The 27546-nt window shown below is 35.6% G+C and overlaps 2 protein-coding genes and 1 pseudogene across 2 annotated transcripts; all 3 read left to right on the top strand.

The window, feature by feature from the left end:
• The first annotated feature begins 1983 nt into the window (after positions 1–1983).
• On the top strand, positions 1984–8618 carry LOC133033027 (uncharacterized). Its single transcript, XM_061107557.1, has 6 exons — positions 1984–2020; positions 4283–4782; positions 5618–6193; positions 6952–7140; positions 7231–7444; positions 7571–8618. The coding sequence occupies exons 2-6, from the start codon at positions 4285–4287 to the stop codon at positions 8329–8331; spliced, it is 2238 nt and encodes a 745-aa protein (XP_060963540.1). The 5' UTR covers positions 1984–2020; positions 4283–4284; the 3' UTR covers positions 8332–8618.
• Positions 8619–9813: 1195 nt separating this feature from the next.
• LOC115718274 (small nucleolar RNA Z247) lies at positions 9814–9952 on the top strand (annotated as a pseudogene).
• A 9927-nt stretch (positions 9953–19879) lies between these two features.
• Positions 19880–21973, top strand: LOC115716523 (uncharacterized). Its single transcript, XM_061107630.1, has 4 exons — positions 19880–20303; positions 20346–21121; positions 21204–21364; positions 21901–21973. Exons 1-4 carry the CDS (start codon positions 19880–19882, stop codon positions 21971–21973), a joined length of 1434 nt encoding a protein of 477 aa, XP_060963613.1.
• Positions 21974–27546: the final 5573 nt, after the last annotated feature.

Here is a 27546-nt window from a genome sequence, read left to right as displayed (position 1 = left end):
TAAACATACAAACTAACTTGTAACTGCACGCCCATACACCTACTTGCAAGGCTCAGCAGATGAATCAAGAATGTTCTTAATAGAAGTACATCCTCTATACCATATGTACTAAATATCTTTCTAATACTAGTATTGGTTGGGTTTGTTTGTACTCAGTCCAACTGGCCGTTATACCACATGCACTTCGTACGCGTCCTGTACTAATATTGGTAATGCTATGTCATACCCTTTAATAATATATTGTAGCATATACACTTCGTACTTCGACCATGCTAGTGTTGGTAGTTATAACTGTTGGTTTATATAGTCGATCCCTATCAGAGTTAAAAAAAAGCATAAGTAGATTTTATTAAAATTAATTTAATCCAATATGAACCATAATCTCAAGGATTTCAACATAATATATATAGATTAAATCTAAGCTACATGAAAAGGTAACAAAACTTTTTGTAACCTATTACGGAATTATTACTAATAATCCATTGATATAATCAATATAAGTAGTTTGCTCTTCAATTATTAGTTCATAATGAGAGTTGGTCAAAATTATTATTTTACCCTTCTAGTTATATATTGATTCCTTGTGTACCATTAATTCAATGTGAACTGTTATTCTATAATCCAATTATAGATTTGAATCCAACTGTTAGTACTCCCAAAATTAACACTAAGGGAACTAAAATTTGATTTGTTAGGAAATCTTGGATTCCATTATTGTACATCATGTTCCTAGCCACTCATGTTATTAAGCTCTCAAAATAGAAGTTGTAAGAATCATATTCTTTGAGAAACTTTAACGAGTAAATCAAAGAACTCGGTGAACAGAATAAGAGTTCATGTATACTCAGAATTCAGATTAATCTCAAATAAATCAAAGAAGATTCGAATCACAACAAAGAACACTTTGATAGAAGCGTAAGATGGACTCAACCCCCAGAGATCAGATAAAGATTAATGTTGATGCTACCTTTTCCCCTGGCTGTCGTGGTGTATGGATTGGTGTAGCTATTTGCGACTCTTCTATAATGGTAGCTGCTTCTCAAACGTTTCTCCTAATTTAGTCTTCCCTTCTTGGTGTCGAGTTGACTGCAATCAAACTAGGCCTTAATTTGGCTAAATCGAAGGCTTACCTGACTATATTCTGGAATCAGATTGCATTCATGCAATCAAGTTGACTAACGCCAACAACATTGGATGCACAAGTTGTAATGTTTTTACCTTCTCAATTAGAGAAACTAATGTTGTTGTTCATTTATTAGCTAAAAATAGTTTTAGAGTCTAAAACTTTAGTTATTTAAAAGAGGATTACTCCCTCAGTGGTCAGTGCGCAGCTGTGTTAGCTGACTTACCCCTTCTTGTGTAAGTTTTATTTAGTCACAACAAAATGTTACTTGTGACAAAAACATAGTCTTTATATACAAGTTGTCACTAATTTAGTTTTAGTCACAACAAGTATTATGACTAAAAATATATTTGGTCACAACAAATTATAATTTTTGTGACTAATATTTTTTGCCACGGATTTTTTAGTCACAACATAAGGATAATAATTTATAATTAGTCACAACATTTTCACTTTTAATCATAAGTTTTGTTATGACTAAAAATAAAATTTTTTGTAGTAAGTATTATACTACTATTAATATAAATAAATATCGAATCTCAAATAACATAATAAATAATTTTTTTAAAATATCACTGACCAATCTTATGAACACACGATTAATACTCAATAAAAAGGCTGTTCTTTTGCAATTTATAGCATTGATGATAACCGGACAGCATTGCCAGCTGTTGGGATACGATACCACACATGCATGAAATGATGTTGAGTTAAACATAACCTGAGTTAAGCAATTTTGGAAGGTTAGTTTATGTGAACTAAGATATTTGGTTAAGGTGGAGAATTTTGATTGGTTGAAAACTACTATAAATAGGAATGTAGGATACCATAGGTGTTTCATCCAAATTATATATCCAAGACTTGGCAAGGCTTCCATATTCTACTCATCCACAACAGGTATATAAATATATAAATATTTTTGTAATTAATTAAACCTTTATTTTTCTTGTTATATATCATATTTGTATAATGTTATTAGCTATTAATATTCCATAGTACTATAATTACATATACATTAATGCACTAGCAAATTATACCACATGTAGTCTTATTAACTAATGATAGTTTATATAGTTTTCTGAGCATTTATATTAGGTGAATGTTATAAGCTAACAAGTGTGTTTAACACAATTATTTGAAGCTAACTCAAGTGGCTATAGGGGTGCGTGTGTATTGGAGGTCCTGAGTTCGTGTATTTAACACTATTTCATATATGTCATACTGTTAATTAATAGTATAATTATGTAACAAATTACGTGTTAATCTATTGAGTTTCATATAATTAATTAAATATAATAATTTTTATATAAATATTACTAATTAATTATTTTTAAAGTGGTACCTTTGATAACTCATGCGAGAATATAAAATATAAATATTTGATAATAAGGACAAAATATTTTAGATTTATATGAAAAAAAAGGAAGATGACAAAAAGTCATGGACTTAGTAAATAAATATAGTGTAGATGTGGATTGGCTTAGCTTATTTAAGCTACTTTTCTTTAGGGGTGAGGGTAAATAAGTAAACTTTGTATTGCATCATCAAACTACTATTTCATGAGTAGCTATAAATTTTCAACTCAGTCTCAAAATAATTATTTAAACCAAATTCCATTTTATCTCCTATTTTCTCTACATATAAGCTATGAATTCTAATAATATTATAATCATTTGAACAAACTTTACAAAGGAAAACTAAATGCTTATTTCGTATTGTAATTAAGAAACTATTTTTATTTTTCAAAATAGAAAATTATTTTCTAAAAATAATTAGGCATGTTTAATTTTGTCTTTTGAAAACTATAATTGGAAAACATGAGATTTTAGAAAATAAAATTATAAAAAACAAGAATTTTAATAACAACAAAATGTTGTTCATGTTTTAAAAAACAATTCATTTGGTCAATATTTTTTCTCCACTTTATCACATAATTATACTCATTATTTTCTTATATTATTTTCCCTATTATATCACTTTTTCTCTAATCCTTCTCACTCATCGCTTTCTCACTCATCATTTGTTCTTATTACTTTCTCACACTTTCTCTCTTATTACTTTCTCACATTATTTTATATATCATCACTTTGTCTCTCATCATTTTCTGTCTCATCACTTTCTCTCTCCACATTTTCGGTCTGAGTCAAATCCAGGGCCAGGCCGGGTTTGGGTTCGGACCCAGGTCTGGGTCGAGACCGGCGGGTTCGCAACTAGGTCTAGGGTTCGGCTCCGGGCCCGGCCGGACCGGGGTGTTGGTCCAAGGACGGGTGCGGGTTTGGGGCCGGGTCCGAGGTGTAGGTCTAAGGCTAGGGCTAAGGCCAGGTGGGGCTCTAGGGTTAGGGTTGGGTCCGGGGTTTGAGTTTGGGACGAATCCAGGTTTCGGGTTTACGACCGAGGCTTGGTCCAAGTTCAGGTCCGGGACGAGTCTGAGGTCAGGGTCAGGGTACGGGTGTGGGTTTGGGTTCAGGTCCAAGTCCGTGGTCTAGGGTCCAAGATGGGCTTGGGTCTGAGTCTGAGTTTGGGTCCGAGGTGGGCTTGGGTTTGAGTTTGAGTTCGGGACAGGTACAGGTCCGGGTTCAGTCTCAATCCATTTTTGAGTCCGAGGCTGGGCTCCAGATCTGGGTTTAGGTCTGAGGTCCAGGTCCGAGTCCTGGTCGGGTCTAGTTCATATCAGGATCTCAAAGTATTGAAGTATTTTTCAAAAAGTAAAATAAATTAAAAATAAAAATTGTTTTTAAAAACATTAGCTAAATGTGACTTGTGTTTTGAAAACTTCAAAAATTATTTTTTGTTCTCATTTTTTTTTTTTAAAAAAATAAAAAACAGAAAACAATATCAAACAAACATGCTCTAAGATTTGTAGCTTCTCCAAAATAACTTTTGAAAAATTATTTTTAAAATTGAAATAATTTACCTACTTCCTAATATATTCACAAAAGTTATTTTTTGTTTTTTCATCCAAACACTTTCATGAGAAGAATCTCTATAAATGAAAAATAATTTTTTTAATATATTATATAAACACTAAAAATAAATCAAAACTCTTATTTAATTCATTCAACTTTTAACTATAAATTAAAGTAAAAACTTTAGTTAAACAAAAATATATTTCTTTGTGAATTAATAACTTCATTTCAATGATGTTTTACCATGAAGTAGGTATGGAAAGTGAGAAGAGTAGCATCGCCTTCTTCACAACTTATAGACCACCGGTACCGTTGGACATATACTCACAATATATATCGAACGAAAATCCTCATGAGGTTCACATGACTGATGGTGTGTCCTATAACTACAATGGCCGACCTATTCCATCTAATGCTCTTCAGACAATTCATAAACGCATTTCTGGAGATAGCGACGACGATGTTGATATCTCCTCGGGCTTGGTTTACGTATCTGAAAGAAAAGGCAACCTCGAAACATTATACATTGCTCTCCACTATAATAATAGTGATTATCCTGAAGTCGAAACCATTGATTTTGCTCATGAATTTGGGACCTTTGATGGTATTCGAATGGAGGATAGTGGTTGTATTGCTGGTGATTACCTTGTTTATGTCACAACTAAGGATAATCCTCACAAACATCGTTTCCCGTGGACATCAGTTTACAAAACAAATCTTAAGACTTCAGAAACTCAACGACTCACTCCACAGGTACGATTAATAATATATATTGAGAATGTGAAAGTGTAATTGAGAAATTAAGATATATAAAATGAATTGTATGATAAAATGTATAGATTTCATCTCAAAATTAGTTACCTATGAGAGTAAGCTATGTATATCTTATAAATATAATATTATGTTCTCACATATTATTTATGAATGTAATATTTTTTAAATAATATATATATAGACATGATTTTGTCATGTTATTGTACTTTCACGGAATTATTCCGTGATGTACGGCAGCCGTTAGATGAGAGAATTATTTGATATGAGGGCTGGGGTTGATCTAGGAGTAATTAGGGTTAAAAAATGGTAACGTATCCTGAGACCCATCTAATGTACCCTGAAGAACCATTTAATATACCACGAAATACATTCCATGAAAATATATTACGGAACAAAATCGTGTCCCTATATATAAATTTACATCAAAACTGCTCATTATAATTAGTAAAGTTGTAATTAAATATTTAATTATTATTTTATATATATGGTTGGATTTTAATTAGAATTCCTTTTTTTATAACAGCTTCAATTTTATATTAGCAATAAATTAATTTTCTTTAACTAAATAGTATAATTTATATAATATATAAATTGCTACTATTTTTGTTCTTGTCACAATATCTTGTTGTAATACTTTTAGCTACAAGATGTAGTGATAATGCATATAATAATATAATTTTAGTCCTTTTCTTTATATTTATTTTTAGTCATAAATTTTATTGCTATTAAAAATAAAATTTTATGTAGTAATTCAATATTTATCGTTCATATATATTTAACCTATTCTTTTCTTTCATACATTGTATATCTTCAGGGAAAAGCTGATTTAAGTCCATCAGTATCACCATCTGGAAAGAAGATTGCAGTGGCATCATTTAAAGAACAAGGTTGGGAAGGGGAAATTGAAGATCTAAAAACAGATATTTATGTGTTTAATGTAGATGGACCTGATTTAGATCGTAAGATGGTTATAAAGAATGGTGGATGGCCAACATGGGGAAGTGAAAACATTTTATTTTTTCATCGAAAGGTTGGAAACTATTGGGGTGTGTTTAGAGCTGACATTAGCAATGGTTTTACATCGGACACTCCTCGTGTTACTCCCGAAGGCTTTCATGCAATGACTCCAGCTGCCATCGACGAAACCACTGTGGCCGTCGCAACTATTCGCAAAGAATCAAAATTTGATGATATTGTTCGTTCGGTTGAACAATATCGACACATTGAGGTTTTTTATTATTCTGGTACTCCAAATCGAGATCCCATAAAAATAACTCCAAGAACCAAACCAAAGGCCGACCACTTTAACCCTTTTGTGATCGTGGATAAAGGGGGAGATCTCAATAAAATTGCTATTGGTTACCATCGTTGCAAGAGCGACAATCTTAATGTACGTACATAACTCAAAACTTTTCTTGACTTTTAATTATTGTTGCCTTGGTTTGCTTATTAATTACACACCAAAAAATAAAGAACTAGAAATGATAAAGGGCACTTATGGTGCCTTGCATCCTTACGAGGTGTAATATCGCTATTGGTGTGACTCAATATCAGGTCCTACTTATTTTATTTTAATAAAAAATATAGAAAATCTTTAACTAATTATAGGACATCACCTCATAGTGGTGCTAGCAAGGTCGACCCTAGGCATAGGCGGGCTAGGCCCGCGACTAGGGCCCACTCATTTTAGAGGCCCAAATAAAAAAAAATACTTTTTAAAAAATATATATTTTTTAATAATTTTTAATAATATCATTTATAATCTTTATAGTAAGGGTCCAATTTTTTTTTCCTATGACCTATTTTAACTCAGGACCGACCTTAGATGCTAGGCATCTTAGCATTGCTATTGGGTACCAATGGTGTCCAGCACCTTTTATAGGTAGCGCCGCACGATTAGTTAGTGATATTTTTTAAATGCTATTTTGTTAAGTTATATAAGATTTGATACTTAATTACAACAATAACGGTATGACATCGAAGAGGGTGCTAGGCACCAGTAATATTTTTTAGCAATTCTCGATATCTTTGTGGCCCAGAACAATTAACGCCCATAGGTTAACTTAAAGATATCCAACACAATAAATATAGAGATTATATATGTTATTAATGGTGTAATTTAATATTGAGTCTTACTATTTCTTACAGGTTCCTGAATATAATAGTATGGAAAGAAAAATCATCCAGCTTGACTGTCCACCTCCAAACGTAGACTTGTTTAGGGTTCAAGGAGTATTTCCTTCATTTTCGAGAGATGGCTCGAGGCTTGCATTTGTTGACAATGAGTTCATGAGAGTGTGGGTAGCTGACAAAGATGGATTGTATATGGTTTACCAGGTACATATCATAAACATAATCATACATATATACACATATATAAACTATATAATAAATACGATTTATCCTCCTAAACTATAACATTTGTAGACCGAAGGCCCAGACAATGTGTTTGGACCAGTTTGGAACCAAATCGAGGGAAGAGATGAGTTGTTTGTATGCAAGGGACCAGCATTCAATGTAAAGCATGAACTGGACATTTGTCGCTTGCCCAATATTAGGCATCATCATCATTTCCAATCTAAAGACATTATCCAACTCACAAATGGATACAACAATGCATTTCCATCACCTAGTCCAGATGGTATAAATTTGACTAACATTTATATAAATTGTTATTAATGCATTTTACTATTAGGTCTCACGTATTTTAATTTAATAAGTTATATAAAAAAAAATAACTAATAGCAATGTTGTTATTTTGAGTTAGGAAAAAGATTTGTTTTTCGATCAGCAAGAGATGGTGGAGAAGATGGATACAAAAATCTATACATAATGGAGAATTCACAGGTTGGGGAGTTCAATAATGGCAAAGTAACAAGACTAACGAACGGGGCTTGGACTGACACACATTGTCAGTGGTCTCCGAGTGGAGATTGGATCGTTTTCTCCTCAACTCGTGACAAGCCAAGTAATGCTCCTCCGAGTGATAACGGTCTTGACCCAGGATATTTTGCAGTGTACTTAGTGAACGCGAATAATACTCATGTTGTGATAAAAGTGTTAGGAAGTGGTGATGATCTCGCGGGTCATGTGAACCATCCCTTTTTCAGTCCTGATGGAAAAAGAATTGTTGTAACAGCAGATCTTGCTGCGGTATCTATTGATCCCATCTCATTGCCTCTTTTTACGCATTCTGTTAGACCTTATGGAGACATATTCATCATCGAGATTGATGATATCCTAAACAACAATGATGAGAAGAATAGAGATGATGTGAAGTTTGTTCGTGTTACGCATAGTAGGTTTGAGAATGGCGCCGCTAGTTGGATGAAGTTCTCAATAGGTGATCCCAATGAGTCATGGAAGAAATATGTAGAGCAATACGGGGAACACTCAAAGGGTAGACAACCCTCATTATGTCCTATAATACGTCCCCGAATGGTACAAAAATCATTGCATCTTAATGATGATAGAGGTGAAAGTTGGCATTTGACTGGCCATCTTTGCATTCGAGATAGACGTTGTTGAATATTGCATGCATGCATGCATGCCTTGTAGTACGTACGTGTTCTTATATCATGTACACTGTACACATTCATATAATATTCGGTCGTACTTTTCATTATTGAATAAACATATATATAGATATATATATCTCATAATAATCTCTGTTATTAGTAATGATATCTCATATATCATTACTAATATATAAGGGAAATAAGGAATAATGGCTCACTCGGGTGTATGTGTACTCAAGTGTAGTGTCTGTTGTAAACTTTGTTCTCTATCTATTGAGTCATCCGTTCTTAAGTAAAGAGTGTACTGTAAACTTTGTTTTCATATATATATATATATATATATATATTTATTGTGATTTATATAAGTATAATAATTTTCTTCTATCCAATTTTTCTTTTATTATATATATGCTTAAGTTTTTTTATTTCTTTATTCCTGTGAAATAATTGCTATACTAAGCTAGCTGTGTTTATAGAATTATAGGTGAACCCTTGTGTTTAAATATGTGGTGAACTAACACCTATCAAGAATTGATCGAAAAACAAAGTAATAAAACTTGTCATCAAAGTAATAAACAAAACCAGAAAATGTAATAGACTGAATGTTGAAAATAATGAAAATGCCATCACTGATTTGGATGAGGACTGCAATTGATGACAGCTAATCATTGCCTGTCAATAGTACATTTTCTGTTAGGATTCTCCAAATATTTTGGAGATTCTGTATTGTGAATATTCCCTGATTATTCCTTTCTAGAATCATCTTTCTGTACTATAAATATTTGTACACTCTACTGTAAAAATCATCCGTTGAGCAAATAAGAAATACATTGCAGAAAAGAAAAGCTCTCTGCCCTTTTACTCTGTTTCTAGTCTTTTCTTGTTACCTTAATTTTAGTCTCTCCTTTTATCTTGGTATCAGAGCCGATTCTCCATGGCAGCCCCAGCTGAGTCCACTGCTACCACAGGAGGTTCTGCAACTCCTGCTGCTCCGGTTCCATCAGCACAACAAACTGCTGGTGCCATATCCATCTTTCAAAGTCTTGCCCCTTTAACTCTTAAGCTTGACCGAGGCAACTACACATTCTGGAAATCCCAAGCTCTACCAGCACTGCGCGCGCATGATCTTGAAGGTTTTGTGCTAGGAACTCAGATCTGTCCACCTCAGTTTGTTGACAACACCATCGGAGGCACTGTTCCAGGAGAAACCCGTCAACTGAATGTTGGTTACGCTCTCTGGCGAAGAACAGATCAAGCCATAATGAGTTGGTTGCTCAACTCCATCTCCGAGACCATGTTTGGTCATGTGGTAAGGTGCACAACCTCCTTTGAGGTCTGGCACACTCTTGAACTTTTGTTTACCACTCAGTCAAAAGCTAGAACTCTACAAATTAGATTTCAGCTTCAATCCCTCAAAAAGGGAAATTTATCTATACATGACTACATGATGAAGATGACAAGTCTTGCTGAAAACCTCTCTGCAGCTGGCCAACTCATCTCTGATGAAGAGTTGATTCTCTACATACTCGGAGGTTTAGGTCATGATTATGACCCTGTGGTTATTACTCTAACATCTCGTACTGATTCCATCACTATACAGGAAGTTCAATTTCTTCTGCAGAGTCAAGAAATGCGATTGGAGCAAATGAATGCTCCCATTCCAGGTGATTTAAGCAACCCCAGTGCCAATTTTGCTGCTCAGTTTCGAAGAACCACCAACACAGGTGGTGGCTCAAATGGCTTCAATAACTCCCAGGGAAGAGGCTATTCCCCACGAGGTCGAGGACGTGGCAGAGGAGGCCGTGGAAATAGGCCTGTCTGTCAGCTCTGCAATAGAGTTGGTCATGTGGTATCGAAGTGCTATCATCGTTTTGATATCAACTTTCAAGCTCCTGTACCTGGTTCAAATCAGTCTCAGCCCAATGCTCCTTCAGGACAACAATCCTCTGGCCAAGGACAACAAGCCTACTTCTCTTCTGCTTCAACAGATCCAAACCAAGAGAATGCTTGGTACATAGACAGTGGGGCAACAAACCACATCACTGCTGATAACAAAAATCTGCAGCACAAAGTTGAAAACAAAGGTACAAAACAGCTGCTAATTGGTAATGGGCAGCCTCTATCGATTGCTGAAATTGGAAATAGTACTTTGAAGTTGCATAAATCTCATTTGCTGCTTAACAATATTTTTTGTGTGCCTGAAATAACCAAAAATTTATTGTCCATATCTCAGTTAACAAAAGATAATAGTGTATATGCTGAATTTTACTCTGACTGTTGTATCATTAAGGATCTGGCTACGAGGAAGGAGCTAGTTCGGGGAACGCTTAACAATGGTCTATATCAGCTTCAAATACCCAAGTCATGTTCTCACTCTGCTGTCACAAGTCCGAGTCTATGTTTTACCATCTCTGAGTCTTTAAATTCCAAGAAGAGCTATGTCTCAAAGTCCCAATGTAAGAGTCAATCAAATGAGTGTATTCATTATGCTCAATCTCTGTTTGTTCAATCTAATGAAACCAGTGACATTGATCTCTGGCACATGAAACTTGGTCACCCAAGTTTAAATGTAATGAAACACCTTTTAGTTAATGAGAAGCTTCCTTTTAAAAACTCTCTCAACTTCTGTGATGCCTGTCACATTGGAAAATCCAAGCATAAACATTATAAACCATCCCAAAAGACAGCCAAGAAACCCCTTGAAATCATCCATTCGGATGTATGGGGCCCTTCACCAATTTTATCCAAAGATGGATATAGGTATTATGTGCACTTTGTTGATGAATTCAGCAACTATACTTGGATCTACCCTCTAAAGCTAAAATCTGATGTCAAAGAAACCTTTCTCAGCTTTCAAAAATTTGCTGAACGAAAATTTGAGACAAAAATAAAAACTCTTCACTCGGATTGGGGTGGTGAGTATAGGAGCTTAGCACCATTTCTAAATGCTTTAGGTATCCACTTCAGACACCCATGTCCGCACACACATCCTCAAAATGGAAAATCTGAGAGGAAACATCGACACATAGTCGAAATGGGGCTCACTTTGTTGATACAAGCCTCTATTCCCCTTCACTATTGGTGGGAATCATTCAGCACAGCAGCTTTCTTGATAAACCATCTCTCAACACCTACTCTCAATCACAAATCACCTACTGAAGTGCTTTTTAATGTCAAGCCCAATCTCAACTTTCTTAAAGTCTTTGGTTGTGCTTGTTTCCCACATCTTAGAGCCTATAATCAACACAAGTTGGATTTCAGATCCACAAAATGTGTTTTCATGGGCTACAGCCCAAATCACAAAGGATACAAATGCTTGCATCCCTCGGGTCGAGTCTATATTGCTCAAAGTGTCACTTTCAACGAAAGAGACTTTCCTTTTTCTTCTGGTTTTAGTGTTGCTCACTTCAAAAGTGCTGACATCAACACCTGTCCCACTCAAATTCAATACACTCAATGGTTACCATTTGTGTCTCAAGAACATGATGAACCAATACATACTGAAGCTGATATTGATCATTGTCCAATTGTTAATCCTGAAATATCTCCTTCAATCTCACCTGCCAAATCTGCATCTTCCAGCAGTCAAAGTAACTCTCCAGACACTGTTACTTCTTACTCCACAATACCCCTTGAAGTACACCTGCCTCTTTCCTTTTCACCATTACCTAATCGCTCACCTCATTCACCACACCAGTCCCAAACCTCCTCTCCTACAACATTACCTCCACTTCCCACCAAACCCCTCCCTCCCCGATCCACTCACACCATGGTCACTCGTTCCAAAGCAGGTGTCTTCAAACCTAAACTCTTTCTCACCACTACCACTCACCAAAAAGACATTTCAAACACTGCTATTACCATACCCGACACTGTCGAACAAGCTTTATGTTCACCCCAATGGAAAGCAGCCATGGATGATGAGATTTATGCTCTCTTAAAGAACAAAACCTGGACGGTTGTGCCTCGCCAGCCGTATATGCATGTGGTTGATAACAAATGGGTTCATCGGGTTAAGTACAATTCGGATGGCTCTGTCAATCGTCTCAAAGCCCGTCTTGTTGCCAAAGGATTTCAGCAACAACCCGGGATCGACTTCTTTGAGACATTCAGTCCCGTAGTCAAGCCATCGACCATTCGTGTTATTCTTTCTTTGGCTGTCTCCAACGATTGGGATATTCAGCAAATTGACATTAATAATGCCTTTCTCAACGGCACGATTGAAGAAGAGGTTTTCATGGAACAGCCAGCCGGCTTTGTCGATCCCAACAACCCCAATGCTGTCTGCAAACTTCACAAAGCTCTTTACGGCTTGAAGCAAGCCCCTCGTGCCTGGTTTGACAAACTTAAAACCACTCTCCTCTCTCTCGGCTTCATCAACTCTGTCGCCGACACTTCACTCTTCTTCTTCAATCACCATGATGCTCTTCTCTTTGTTCTTGTTTACGTCGATGATATTCTCCTTACTGGGAATAATGCATCACAAGTCCATGCCATTATCTCCCAACTTCAAGCTTCTTTTGCTCTTAAATCACTTGGCTCTGTTGCATACTTCCTTGGCTTCGAGATAAGCAGGGGGCATAATGGAATTCACTTATCTCAAACCAAGTATACCTTGGATCTACTCAATAAGACCAACATGTCTAATGCCAAACCTTGCCACACTCCCATGACTCAATGCAATAAACTTAGCCTTCAAGACAGTGCCCCATTTGATCATCACACACTCTATCGAAGTGTCATAGGGGCACTTCAGTATCTTACGCTTAGCAGGCCGGACATTGCTTTCTCTGTTAACAAGCTTAGTCAATTCTTGCAGGCCCCAACTCAAAATCACTGGAATGCTTGCAAGAAAATTCTTCGCTATCTTGCTGGTTCTGTTGGTGAAGGAATTTTCTTTGCAAAATCTTCCAATCCTGTCATTGAAGGCTTTTGTGACTCCGACTGGGCAAGTTCTTTGGATGATCGAAAATCTACCACAGGATATTGTATTTACTTTGGAAACAACCTTGTCAGCTGGAGCTCTCGGAAACAAAAATCTGTAGCACGCTCCAGCACAGAAGCTGAATACAGAGCATTAGCTCAAGCCTGTACTGAAGTCGTGTGGCTGCAATCTCTTCTTGCTGAAGTAGGAATAAAATGCAGAGGGCCTGCTGTAATTTGGTGCGATAACTCAGGAGCAAGACAACTTGCCTCAAATCCAGTTTTTCACTCAAGAACTAAGCACATCGAAATCGATGTTCATTTCATTAGAGACAAAGTTTTAAACAAGGAAGTTGAGGTTAGATACATTCCGACAGAAGAGCAAGTGGCTGACATACTTACTAAATCCCTCAGCATATCTCAATTTCATTACCTTAAAAACAAGCTGGCTGTTACACATTCACCACAGCGCAGCTTGAGGGGGCGTGTTGAAAATAATGAAAATGCCATCACTGATTTGGATGAGGACTGCAATTGATGACAGCTAATCATTGCCTGTCAATAGTACATTTTCTGTTAGGATTCTCCAAATATTTTGGAGATTCTGTATTGTGAATATTCCCTGATTATTCCTTTCTAGAATCATCTTTCTGTACTATAAATATTTGTACACTCTACTGTAAAAATCATCCGTTGAGCAAATAAGAAATACATTGCAGAAAAGAAAAGCTCTCTGCCCTTTTACTCTGTTTCTAGTCTTTTCTTGTTACCTTAATTTTAGTCTCTCCTTTTATCTCTGAAGATTAAAGAAACGGACACAAGTGTGTGGTTCATCGCCATTTCTGTTGTGACTAATTTCCGAGAGGAACTGCTCTTTCGCCAAGCTTTATTGATGTTAACAATGGTGGAATACAAGGTCACAATACAGAAAAATCACTCTTCACTAATAATTTCTTGCACCTTACAAAATAGCTCAGAGTTTTAAGTATAAGCGGGTCTCAGGGAGTTTGTGGGTAAAAACTTCATACCACTACAAGATCTATAAATTATAAGTTAACTAAAGTAACAATAAAAAGCTCAAGCTTTCGAAATTGCAAATTAAGAGTAATGAAAAGGGAATTCTTAAATTAAAGTGAAAATTGAAGTCCAAAGGGTTCAGGCCAATGGAACTAGAACCTCAGAGTATCAGAAGTAAATTGGTTTTGTGAGAATTTCTATCCTGAAATTGACGGGTTAAAGTAAACACATTGAAATCCAAAGGCTCAAGCCAATGGAACTAGAACCTCAGGGAGTCTAGAAGTAGATAACTTAATAAAAACCTTGGAAAGATAACTAAGTATAAGATTGAAGCCCAAGAGCTCAAGCCATTGGAACTGGAGCCTTAGACATTCCAGAAATAACTTAGTAAAAATTCCATAAGGTTATAATGCTATATGAATCAGAAACAGGAAATTATATTCAAAGTAATAAAAGTTGTCTTAGTTTCCAGGAACTTGTCAAAAGATAGATAAAATATTACAATTTACAACTATAAAAGCCACGCGGTTAGGGCAAAACTATTGACTCCGCAAATACTAAAACGGCGACCCAGGTCCCCTAAACAAAAAATAAAAGGAAAAAGTTAGCTAAACTTGAGGCTGGACGGTCCCCTCCGAATCCTTCGGGTCAGTGGGGTTCAAAGCTAGAAGATCAATAAAATTGTCTTTTTCTTGGGATAGAAGGATGGCATCGGGCTGTTGTGCCGGATGGATAAAAGTGAGTTCCTAAGATGTGGAGTCGACACATGTTTCTTGATATTTTTCAAGTGCTTCCTTCCAAAGTATATCCTGCTCTCGAGCAATAAACCTAGCTCCCGTCTCCTTATCCTTTACGCCAAACTAGCGAGAGACATTTCTCAGTCTTCGTGCCATTTCGTAAAGGTTTCCACCTCAAAGGCTTCTTTTAGCTCTCGCACCCTATCCACCTTCATGTCAGAAATTTATCTTTCGTATCATTTAATTGAAGCTTTTGATCATCTTTTTCAAGCTTTAGGTCTTCTTTTGTAGACAAGGCATTGTCTCGTTCCTTGTTAAGGGCTTGGATTTGTCCTTCCAAGAGTCGAACTTGCTCAAGCTTTGAGTTGATGTCCGTCTGAAGTGCCTCGAACTTCTCCACAAGAGCCTGTAACTTGCTCTCCGCCTCCTTATACTTGGCTTCATATGTGATGAGTTGGTAAGGGGTTTGGGTATAACTAAGTTTGAATTTTTCAGCTGTCTTAATTAATTTGTTCCATTCCTCTAGATAGGTCTATCTTTGGATTCAATTTTAGCGCCCACTTTCTTGTTCTGAACCTTCGCGAAGTTGTCTATCATGGCACAATTTTCTTGAGTGTCTTGGTGCAGGGCCTTTTGGCTTTCTCTAGAGTTGCATTGGTACTCTTCAACTCCTGCAATACTTTCGCTTTCGGTGGCGTTTCGCTCAACCCGAACATTTTCCAGCTCCAAAGCCAATTTTGTTATTGTGTTTGCGCAACACTCGACAAGAAGAGCATCCTGAAAAGACAAAGAGAAGATACTTAGCAAAAAATTATCAAACCATCAACAATTGGAAAGAAAGTGCTATAGAACCACAACACTTACCCCGATGACCTTGAAATTTCATATTTTGATATTCCCAGTTTTATAATTTAATTAAATGCGGAACAATGAAAGTGATACTGAAACAATTTTTTTGTAGCTACAGAAAACAACTCTGTAACTCCAGAAGAAATCAGAAAAATAAACAGTGCAGAAAAGTAAAAACACACAAGGTTTTTATACGTGGTTTCAATAATCCTTTCAGATTGTTACCAGTCCACGGGACCACGCCTAGAGATAATATTCATTAGATAGATCTCGAAAATACAAAGTAAATGACTTATGCATAAATAGACTTTCTCTTATTGTATGCCGCAAGCTTGATGTATTCTATCTTCTAATCGAATCTTGCTAAAACTTCAAGTGCTCGAACTCCCTTCAATCTCCTTGAAGAGTGCTTGCTTCCTCCCGATGCAAGACTTGAAAAGCAATCTCCCGAAAGCTTTGAAAAACCTTCTCTCAAAGGTAGCATTGTTGGTCTTCTTCTTTGTAGTCTTGAATACAGACTCAAGACAATACAAAATACAAATAAACAGAGTAAGAGTTGAACAAGCACTTCTCTACAAAACGAAGACTCTTTTCTAAAGATATGAGTGAAAATCAAAGATTCAAAAGAGGTACTAAACCTAGCTGCTATAAGGTGTATTTATAATCAATATACACCTTGCTGACAACTTACACACGGTGTAAACAAGACCCCACCCCACTAGAAAATTTCCTAAAATAAATCTTCAATCAGCCCAAGAATTTTAATTTCTGTACCTATAGAATTGTGGGCAGTAAGTGCAACTTTCCTTTTATAGAAAAAGAAAGTTTAGCTTCATTTTTCTCTTCAAGAAATTTGATCAAATAAAATAGGAAACTTACACAAGATCAGAATATACCAGCTGGTTAGATAATAATAAATTGTGTAATCAAACTTACCATTTTTACCTCAATTTCTATAAATATGAAAGCTAGACAACTTTCCTTCCAAATTTAGATACACAAAATATGGACACCAAATTAAACTCTCCAGCCGAAAATATACAATAAATAATAAAATATTTTTGTCAATTAAATATGCCAAAAATAGATTAACAGACCTGATGACGGAGAGTTTGATTGAGGAACACAAAATCCTCACTAGCGGCCATGACCCACCTCTCCCGCCTCAATTGACTCATGGAGGTTGATACTTGATCAAGGACATCCACAAAAAATAGAGCCACATTGCTACCTATTTCTACCTATTTCTACCTAGCTATGTCTAAAATCCGTCTTTTGTTGCGAACCTATCCACTATTTTCCTCTTGGAAGGAATGTTTGGATCCTTGGCAGCCAACTCGGTGTTCTGCCTCAGGGCGATCTAACCAGTAGCCGCATGGACATCCTCCTTCTCAGCATCATACCTTCAGAGGACACTACAAAAAATGTCACTTTTGCCAGCACAAAAAAAGCAAAATAGAATTTACTTCTGATATGTTGGCAAAAAGGGTTGGCAAATTAACGTTGGTATTAGAACTTTTGCCAGCACAAAATTAGAAACACTAGTAAAAATAACTTTTTCCAGCGCGTAAATGCGCTAGTAAAAGTTAGATTTTAGCCACTACAAATGTGCACTGGTAAAATTTTGATCTTTTTGCCAACGTAGTTTACGAAATGCGTTGGTAAAAGTTACTTTTACCAAGGCAGTAGCGTACTGTGCTGGTAAAAATAATATTTCTTGTAGTAGGAACAGTTGGCTTCTCTCCTCATTCAGAGCCATGCCCTCCATATCTAATTGAACTGGCGGTTGGTATTGTGGTACTAAATCGTGTACGTAGTGAAATAAAAATTTATGATTCACTGTACCAAATTTTGAGAATCACCATATGTATATATATATATATATATTATATATTAAAAAAAAGAAAATTTGCGGCAAAAATACTTAAAATATATGATTTGTTGCTAATAAATACTCAAATTCAAAAATTGGTGGCATAAATACGTAAATCTTCACAACAAACTATTTTGTTGGTACCCAATTAGTTTTTTATTTGGATGCCATGTGTCAATATTATATTAGTCAAAATAACAATGGTAAAACAAAATTAATTTTAAATGATTATTATTTTTATAAGAGATTTATTTTTCTTTTTTTATGGAACAAATAAAAATTGATTAAAACTATAAATTATATTAAAAAATATATAATTAATAAACGAATGAACTGTTCATCTTCTTCAACCTGATCAAATGTTCATCTAATAGTACAAATTATGATTTGTTTATAAATTTTGATTAATAAGTTTATTGGAAACAAAAAGAATGAAGTATAGAATAAATAGTTTTAAACATTTATATTTATAAATAATTAGAAATAATATTATTATCATTTAATATTTCAGGTGTTAGGATCTGTAGAAAAAGATGGGGAGTAGGAGCTGGATTCGTGTTTCATGTAGAAGAAGTTGGTAAATAAAAGAGAACTGATTTTCTTTTCCTTTAGTTTTAATAAATTTTTATTTTATAAATCACTCAAAATTAGTTTTGTTATAAAATTATTATTTTGACTAATAAAATATTGCATTCAAATAAAAAATTGAGGTGTGAAGTGGGTACCAACAAAGCAGTTTGTTTTGAAGATATATTTATGCCACTATTTTTTGAATTTGGGTATTTATTAGCAACACATCAAACAATTTAACTATTTATGCTGCAAATTTCTCTTAAAAAAAATAAACTAAAAATATATATATTCGGTCGACCTTATTATTATTGAATAAATATATATATCTCATAATAATCTCTATTATTAGTAATCATATCTCATATCATTACTAATATAAAAGGGAAATAAGGAACAATATCTCATATCATTACTAATATATATAAGGGAAATAAGGAATAATGACTCACTCAGGTATAATAAAGGTCATGTGTAATCAAGTGTGGTGTGTGTTGTAAACTTTGTTCTCTATCTATTGAGTCATATTAGTGTGTGTACTAAAGTGAAGTGTGTGTAAACTTTGTTTTCATATATATGGAAGCTTTGTTGTGATTTATATTATAATAATTTTCTTCTGTCCAATTTTTCTTTTATTATATATATATGCTAAGTTTGTTTATTTCTTTATTCCTGTGAAATAATTGCTACTTTGTATAAGTTGTGTTTATAGAATTATAGGTGAATCTTGGTGTTTAAATATGTGGTGAATTATAATACCTACCAAAAATCGAAAAACAACATGAACTGAAGTAATAAAACATGTCATCAAGTAATGAACAAAACCAGAAAATGTAATAGAATATTGAAGATTAAAGAAATTGACACGAGTATGGTTCACCACCCATTTTGTGGTGACTAATCACTACTTTTTGGGCAAGCTTTATTGATGTTAACAATGGTGGAATACAAGGTCACAATAAAGAAAAATCACTCTTCACTAATAATGTCTTGGACCTTACAAAATAGCTCACTTGAGAGACTTGTAACCATAATCATTCACTTTTTGGTCTTGGGGTGGAAGTTCAAATCGGCAAGCTCAGGCCATTGAAACCGAAACCCTCATGGAGTTCGTGGGTGAAAAGTTCATACCACTATAAGATCAATAAATTTTAAGTTAACTCAAGTAGACAATAAAGGGAAGCTCAAGCTTTCATAATTGCAAATTCTGAGCAATGAAAAGGGAAGCTCAAGCTTTCATAATTGCAAATTCTGAGCAATGAAAAGGGAATTCTTAAATATTAGTGAAAATTGAAGTCCAAAGGGTTTAGGCCATTAGAACCAGAACCTCAAGGAACCGAAAGTAAATTGCTTTCGTGAGAATTTCCATCCTAAAATTGATGGGTTAAATGAAGTATACATTGAAATCTAAAGGCTCAAGCCATTAGAATCGGAACCTCTAGGAGTCCCTAAATCGATAACATAATAAAAATGTTGAAAAAAGAACTAAGTATAAGATTGAAACCTAAGGGCTCAAGTTGTTGGAACCGGAGCCTCAGAGAATTCAGAGTAAATAACTTAATTAAAATTCTATAAAGTTATAATGTTATATGAATCAAAAACGTGAAATTGATCTCAGTAAGGCTTATGACACGGTCGACTGGAATTTTGTGGAAGATTTACTTAGGTTGCTCTGCTTTCCTTCTCGATTTATCAACTGGATTATGACCTGCTTGAAAGGTACTAGTTATCATCTGTTGCTTAATGGAAGAATCCAAGGCTCCTTTAAAGGGAAGAAAGGCCTCCGTCAAGGTGACTCGATGTCCCCGTTACTCTTTGTCCTAGTTATGGAATACCTCACTAGGTTGCTGAGCTACTACTCTAGTAAAAAGGGCTTCGGGTTTCACCCCTTATGCAAGCATCTTCGTTTGACCAACTTGTGTTTTGCGGATGATCTTGTTATCTTCTGCAAAGGAAATATCAACTCGATGAGGTTAATCTTTGAAGCTTTCACTAAGTTTTGTAATGATACAGGTCTGTCTGCTAACACCTCAAAGTCCTAAATTTACTTTGGAGGGGTTCGGGAAGAGATAAAAGCTGTGATTCTTGATATAGTGCAGATAGAGGAAGGAAGGTTTCCGCTGAAGTACCTCGGAGTCCAGCTTAGACCAACTAAATGGAAGGCTTCTGATTGTGGGATCATTCTTGACAAACTGAACAGAAATCTGAATTGTTGGGCGAGTAGAAATCTGTCCTTTGCTGGAAGGGCGCAGTTGATTCACTCGGTGTTGCTTGGTATTAGAAATTATTGGATGAGCATATTCATCATTCCTTCCAAAATAACAGCAGCCATTGATAAAAGTTGTCGTGACTTTCTTTGGGAAAAATCAGGGAATAAGAGAAAACTCCACCGAGCTTCTTGGGAAAAGGTGTGCCTCCCTAAAAAACTTGGGGGAGTTGGTTTTCGGGAAGGAAAAAAGTGGAACAAGGCTTTGTTGGCTAAGTACCTGTGGGCGCTTTCTAAGAAGGAGGATTGCTTATGGGTCAAGTGGATTAATTCAATCTATTTGAAAGATCAAAGCATATGGGGTTATGCAAAGAAGGACGATGCAAGTTGGTACTTCAGGAAGATTTTGAGCATAAGAGAGTACTTGGATGAGGCTAAACTCCAACAAGCTGCTAGGGGAGATAAATTCAGCACCAAAAATTGCTATAATTATCTTGTGGAAGAGATTCCGATTGCCTATGCAAGTGCAATTCGGGATACTCTTGTGATCCCAAAACATAGATTCATATTCTGGCAGATTGCAAACTCTCAATTGCTTACTCGGGATTATCTTCATCGCATAATGGTCACTCCATCTTTGTCCCGTTTGTGAAACTGATGTGGAAACACATGATCATATTTTTTTCAACTGCTGTTACACTTCTCAGGTCTTTGTAGCAGTCAATAGGTGGCTGGGGGACTTCCATTGGCCTCGTTCGACTGCTGAATTGCTTCAGTACTGCTGCAACGCAACCAGAGATCTGACAAAGCGCATTTTAAATGCGGTCATGGCTGTTGTGTTGTATCTTTTGTGGAAGAACAGAAACAGGTGTGTGTTTGATCTAAGTTGTATGGTTCCTAGTAAATTGAGTTTGGAAGTGAGAAAGATTGTGCAGATGAGAATTGTTTGTAAGGGCCCTTTTAAGGAGTGTAAGAGAAACAATTATTTAATTAAGGTTGTAAACAGTTCGTAAGGTGTTTTGGGGCTGCTGCTGGTTTCCTGTTGCAGCAGCTGTGGTGTGTTCGGGCTGGCTTTGAGCCTTGTTTGTATTTGGCAATTTTTTGAATAAAAAGTTCCTTTAGTTCAAAGAAAAAACGTGAAATTATATTCAAAGTAATAAAAGCTATCTTAGTTCCAAGGAACTTGTCAAAAGATAGATAAAATATTACAAGTATAAAAGGCACGTGGTTAGGGAAAAACTATTGACTCCACAAATACTAAAAGGGAAACCCAAGTCCTCTAAATAAAAAATAAAAGGAAAAAGTTAATTAAACTTGAGGCTGGACGATCGCCTCCGAATCCTTCGGGCCAGTGGGGTTCAAAGCTTGAAGATCAAAAGCATTGTATTTTTCTTGGGATGGAAGGTTGGCATCACGCTCTTATGCCCGATGGATAACAGGGAGTTCCTATGATGTGGAGTCGGCACATGTTTCTTGAGACGGAAGAGCGACAATTTGTTCTTGTGATTCTCAAGTGCTTCCTTCCAAAGTATCTCCTTCTCTCAAGCAATAAACCTGGCTCTCGTCTCCTTTTCCTTTAGGCTAAATACATTGAGAGATGTCTCAGTCTGTTTGCCATATCGTAAAGGCTGCCACCTCAATGACTTCTTTTAGCTCTCGCACCCTATCTGCATTCATGTCAGAAATTTCATTTTTTCCATCATCCAATTAAAGCTTTTGATCATCTTTTTCAAGCTTCAGGTCTTCTTTTGTAGACAAGGCATTGTCCCGTTTCTTGGAAAGGGCTTGGATATTTGTCCCTCCAAGAGTCAGACTTACTCAATCTTTAAGTTGAGGTCCATTTGAAGTGCCTCAAAATTCTCCACAATGGCCTGTAACTTGCTCTCTGCCTCATTATACTTGGCTTCATATGCGATGAGTTGTCATGGGGCTTGGGTATAACTGAGCTATTTGAAGTCTTCAGCTGCCTTAATCGATTTGGTTTTTTCCTCCAAATAGGTCTATCTTGTGGATTCAATTTTGGCGCCCACTTTCTTCTTCCGAACCTTCGTAAGGTTGTCTTTCATGGCACAGTTTTCTTGATTGTCTTGGTACATGGCCTTCTTGGCTTTCTCTAGAGTTGCCTTGGTACTCTCCAAGTCCTTTTTAACAGTGTCCAACTCTGTCTTATTCTTCTCCAGGTCCACTAGGGCCACAATCCTTTTCATCTCGGTGGCATCTCACTCAACCCCGAACATTTTCCAGCTCCAGAGCCAATTTTGTTGTTGTGTTTTCACAACGCTCAACATCCTAAAAAGATGAAGGGAAGATACTTAGCAAAAAAAAATATCAAACCATCAACAATTTGAAAGCAAGTGCTACAGAACTAGAACACACTTACCCCAATGACATGATGACAGAGAGTTTCATTGAGGAACATAACATCCTCGCTCGCGGCCATGACCCACCTCTCTGGCCTCAATTGACTCATGGAGGCTGAAATTCGTCTGTTGCTGCAAACCTATCCACTATTATCCTCTTGAAAGGAATGTTCAGATCCCTTGCAGCCAACTCGATGTTCTACCTCAGGATGATCTGACCAGTAGGTGTATGGACATCATCCTTCCCAACATCATACCTTCAGAGGATCAACTGGCTTCTCTCCTCATTCATAGACATACCCTCCTTATCTAATTGAACTGACTTTTAGTTTTGTGGTACTAAATCAGGTACGCTCCAGAATAAAAGTATCTTATTATCACTGTACTACATCATCAGGATCATCATATGTATATATTATATTAATATAAAAAAGAATAAATGAAAAATATAATTTACCTCTCGAAGCCTTTGAGTATCCTCAAGTCTTTCTGTATGTTGTATCCTTAGTTGATCTCAAAGTACTCACATCGTAGTCTTTCGAATATTCCACCACACACAAAGACTAGTGTGGGCTAGTAGAATAAAGTGTATACAAAGTTCTGGTTGAATTCTCAACACATGAGCAATAACTATTCTATAGTGATGGATAGAAAAGATAAATTGAATTAATTATTTTTAGGCTTACCAAAAATAATGTGTATAATTTTTTGTTTATACGGTATATTTAAATTAAACAAATAAAGGTTTTATTTAAATTCAATTTATTTATTTAACTCATATTTAATTATTTTAATAAATAATATAACTGGATTCTGTTATAGATATTTATTTCTTATAACTGATTGAGAGAATCTCTCAATTACCTTGAGAGAATATCTCAACAAAGAGTAATATATTTAACTACTTTTCAAATTCAAATTTAAATGAATATTTATCTTTTGAATTAATTATCTAATTAATTAACCCAAAAACAAATCTAGTGGGGACAACCCTATTAGTGTGGGTGCCTATCACTGTGCCAGAACACAATGATAGTGGTGCTACCTATGTCTTAACGAGACATTGGAGGGTTTTTTGTTTAGACAACTTTTATCTTTTTCCTAATTTAATTAATTAATTTGAAAAATAAATTATTTATTATAAAATAAATAATTACTATTTTGACAAATCAAAATAAATTTTTCAGAACTTCTATATATATACAACTTTTATCCTTAATAATAATAATAATGTCTAGCTTTTTCTCTCTCGATTTCTTACCCATTTTACCCTGAGTTCTGTTCCTATTTATAGATATCTAGGGTAACAGTTATTCCCTTGAGATTTATTCATTCATAACGACTCATGAAAACGTTAATATTTCCCATGTTTAATTATTATGCATATGGGATAACATTAAGTAACCGTTCAACTGCTCTTTTGTCTTTATATATAGACAATTATGCTGACTCTTTACTGTCTTTGTAGGAAAACTGCTAAGTATAGAGATAAAACACTTCTCGTAGTTCTCTTTTGTCATTTTGGAAGGTATTAGCGAGGCGGTTACTTCAACGCATAAAGAGTGAGATGAATGAAGTTGCTATCACTCTTTGAACATACTCATGAGTATGTGGGTCAATTAGTTGCAAGCTCTTACTCACAAGTATGTGGGTCAATGAGCTGCAAGTTCTTTGTTAATTCGTCTTGAACAACTTCCATTATGTATTCTATTCATCCCGAGATGGACTTGATGTCTCATCAATCTTACTAGTTAATAATTTTTATTCTTATCTCACTTCTGCCTATGTGGTCACGATTTCGAATATTTCTATCAACCATAATAGCAGAAGTGAGTTATTTAATGTGCATTTAATAATGCAATTCTTTAGCTGATTCATATTCCTTCCCTGATACACATGTTAGCTTCTCATTGCTCATGCAATCATATCCTCATGAAGAACCTCTGGCTCATAAAGCTTCGGCTTTTGAAAAGTTTTTGGGAGAGTTTTCTTTTTTAGAGAGAAATTTTGAAGAAGAGAAGATGAAGAGAGTGAAAAGGAAAATAAGAGAAGAAGTCCCTTATTTATAGTTTTCTGAATTTGGTTCTTCCCTCAAAAGTATTAATGGGGAGTTAAGTCCACATAAATAGGCATGCATGGGAGAGAAAAAGCCAAGAGTTCAAAAATGGGATAGTGTGCAGCCGTCAACACGATTTCTCACAATAACTGACATAAAAGAGTAGCCAATCAAAGAGATCAAAGTGTGACCATGCATATCTATGTGGCAAAGGGTGTCATAGTACCAAGCAGAGTGTAAAGTCCCTATCCAGTTAGACGTTTGGACAGGTTAAGGACAAATGTTATCTCAATTTTGGCCAACCTGATGTGGCACCTGCACGTGGCCAAAAGGAGAAGACACATGGGAGATAGGTCAACACTAATTGGCCAGGCTAGTGTCGTACAGCCCCCTAACCCTCAAGATCTCAGGGTTGCAACAAGAGTAGGGTGAAGACTTACAAGATCCACTTCTTCAAGCTTCTAAAACAAGTTCATCCTGATATCAGAATCTCCAACAAAGCTATGGGGATCATGAACGGTTTCACCAACAAAGACAGGGATACACAAGACGTTGGTCGGACCTCTAGTTGGCCGGCCAAGGGTGACAGCCCATATGTTGGGCAGTCCCTAAATGTGGCTGGCTCCAATGCACATATTACACCTTAACAATTTTATTTTTCCCATGAGCCTTCTAGAAGATTCAAAATTGTCCACAACACTCCTACAACTTCGGAACTACTTGAACAACCCACAATTTTAAGGATTCAACACCAATTTGTAACAACCCTATTTTCTAGGGATATTCTCCATCTGTTATGTATTGAATAACAACTTGTAAAATCCTAACACTATATAAAGGGCCTTGACCCTACATTAAAGGGACCTTCTTTTGGACCTCTTCACATGCATTCACGATACACTAAGATCCTAAGTGTTCAGAGTTCTTGCATTCTCTCATAGTCTTAAATCTTTCTCATTATTGTAATACTGAAGAGAGTTATAGCTAGAAATTATAAGGTTTCAGCTTGTAATCTGCATGGTATTATCTCAAGAGTGAATACAACAAAATAGGGGTAGGTCATTACCTGATCAAAGGGATCGAACCACTTTAAATTCTTGTGTCTTTTACATTTATTATCATTCTACATGTGACAGTCATAACGAAATTTGATCATAGTCAGACTCTGCTTCAGTTGGCTAAATTTACAATCAACACACTACAAAAAGTGTGCTGGCAAAAGTTTGGTATTATGCTAGTAATATGGAATTTACTTCGAATATATTGGCAAAAGGGGTTGGCAAATTAATGTTGGTATTAGAATTTTTTCTCAGTACAAAATGAAAAGCGCTGGCAAAAATGACTTTTTCCAGGGCGTAAGTGCGCTAGTAAAAGTTAGATTTTAGCCACTATAAATGTGCGCTGGTAAAACTTTGACCTTTTTGACAGCGCAGTTTGCGAAATGCGCTGGTAAAAGTTACTTTTACCAGGGCAGTAGCGAACTGTGCTGGTAAAAATGATATTTCTTGTAGTGACACCCTTTACTTGGTTTCTAAGTAACTTTTATAACTAGGGGTAAAATAGTCATAAGTAATTATCCTCGTGTAATCCCAACATTCTAACTATCTATAAATCTTGCCTCGCTAATTCTAAGATACTAAATCGTATCTAAGTGACTCTAATGCATGTCCAAATCATCAAATTCAACTATTATGAGGCATAAAACATAAAAATATCATAATTCATAAATAACATACATGGCACACCTAGAATTCAATAAAATTTCTAAAATCGAGAAATCAAATTACTAATGCCCATTTCTGATAATACGACTTATTTTTACATAATCATACATATTAATTAATTTACTAACAAATGTTACTTGTCTGCTAATTCCTGTCTAAAAATGCGATCACTAAAATTATTCCTCCGTTAAAAGAATTTTGTCCCCAAAATCTAACCTGAACAACTACGAATATTGAGCCCTCATGTCAAACTCTAACTCCCAGGTGGCTTCCTCCACCTCGTTATTCCTCCAGAGTACTTTGAGAAAAGATATCGTCTTGTTTTGAAAGACTTTATCCTTCCTATTGAGGATATCTAAACTAGTTGTTCCTCATAGGACAAGTGTAGCTATAGCTCTAAAGCTTCATAACTCAAGGCATGAGTTGGATCTAACACATATTTCCTCAGCATTGATACATGAAAATTATTATGCACTGTTAACAATGCTGGAGGTAAGGCTAGACGGTATGCTACTTGTCCAACTTTTTCGAGAATCCCAAAAGGTCCTATAAACCTATGGCACAACTTGGCTTTCTTTTCGCAGCACTTACTCATTTCATTGGTAAAATTCGTAGGAAATTATGATCTCTTACCTGAAACTCTATATCTCTGTGCTTTTGGTCTGAATAACTTTTCTGTTAGTTTTGGGAAGCAAGTATCTGAGTATTAATTTTTCTATAGCATCACTGATCCTCTAAACTTATTCTCGACCAAAATACTTTCTTTCGAAAAACGACACTTTTTACCATACAACAACTCATAAGGAGCCCCATAAAAATGAATAATCTCTTTCACATCAACGGTCTGTATGATTGACCATCGTATTGATCAATCAACAGTATAGTGATTACATACCTCATTATACCATAA

Source organism: Cannabis sativa, unplaced genomic scaffold (genome assembly GCF_029168945.1).
Source record: "Cannabis sativa cultivar Pink pepper isolate KNU-18-1 unplaced genomic scaffold, ASM2916894v1 Contig2, whole genome shotgun sequence".
Classification (NCBI taxonomy): domain Eukaryota; kingdom Viridiplantae; phylum Streptophyta; class Magnoliopsida; order Rosales; family Cannabaceae; genus Cannabis; species Cannabis sativa.
This window is presented reverse-complemented; position numbering and strand designations above follow the sequence as displayed.

Coding starts and splice junctions, on each gene's coding strand:
- LOC133033027 (XM_061107557.1), top strand. CDS start 4,285: ATGGAAAGTGAGAAGAGTAGCATCGCCTTCTTCACAACTTATAGACCA. Junction 4,783..5,617: donor CTCAACGACTCACTCCACAG/GTACGATTAATA, acceptor GTATATCTTCAG/GGAAAAGCTGATTTAAGTCC. Junction 6,194..6,951: donor GCAAGAGCGACAATCTTAAT/GTACGTACATAA, acceptor TATTTCTTACAG/GTTCCTGAATATAATAGTAT.
- LOC115716523 (XM_061107630.1), top strand. CDS start 19,880: ATGAATCAAAAACGTGAAATTGATCTCAGTAAGGCTTATGACACGGTC. Junction 21,122..21,203: donor ATTATCTTCATCGCATAATG/GTCACTCCATCT, acceptor TACACTTCTCAG/GTCTTTGTAGCAGTCAATAG. Junction 21,365..21,900: donor TTGTGGAAGAACAGAAACAG/GTGTGTGTTTGA, acceptor TTGGGATGGAAG/GTTGGCATCACGCTCTTATG.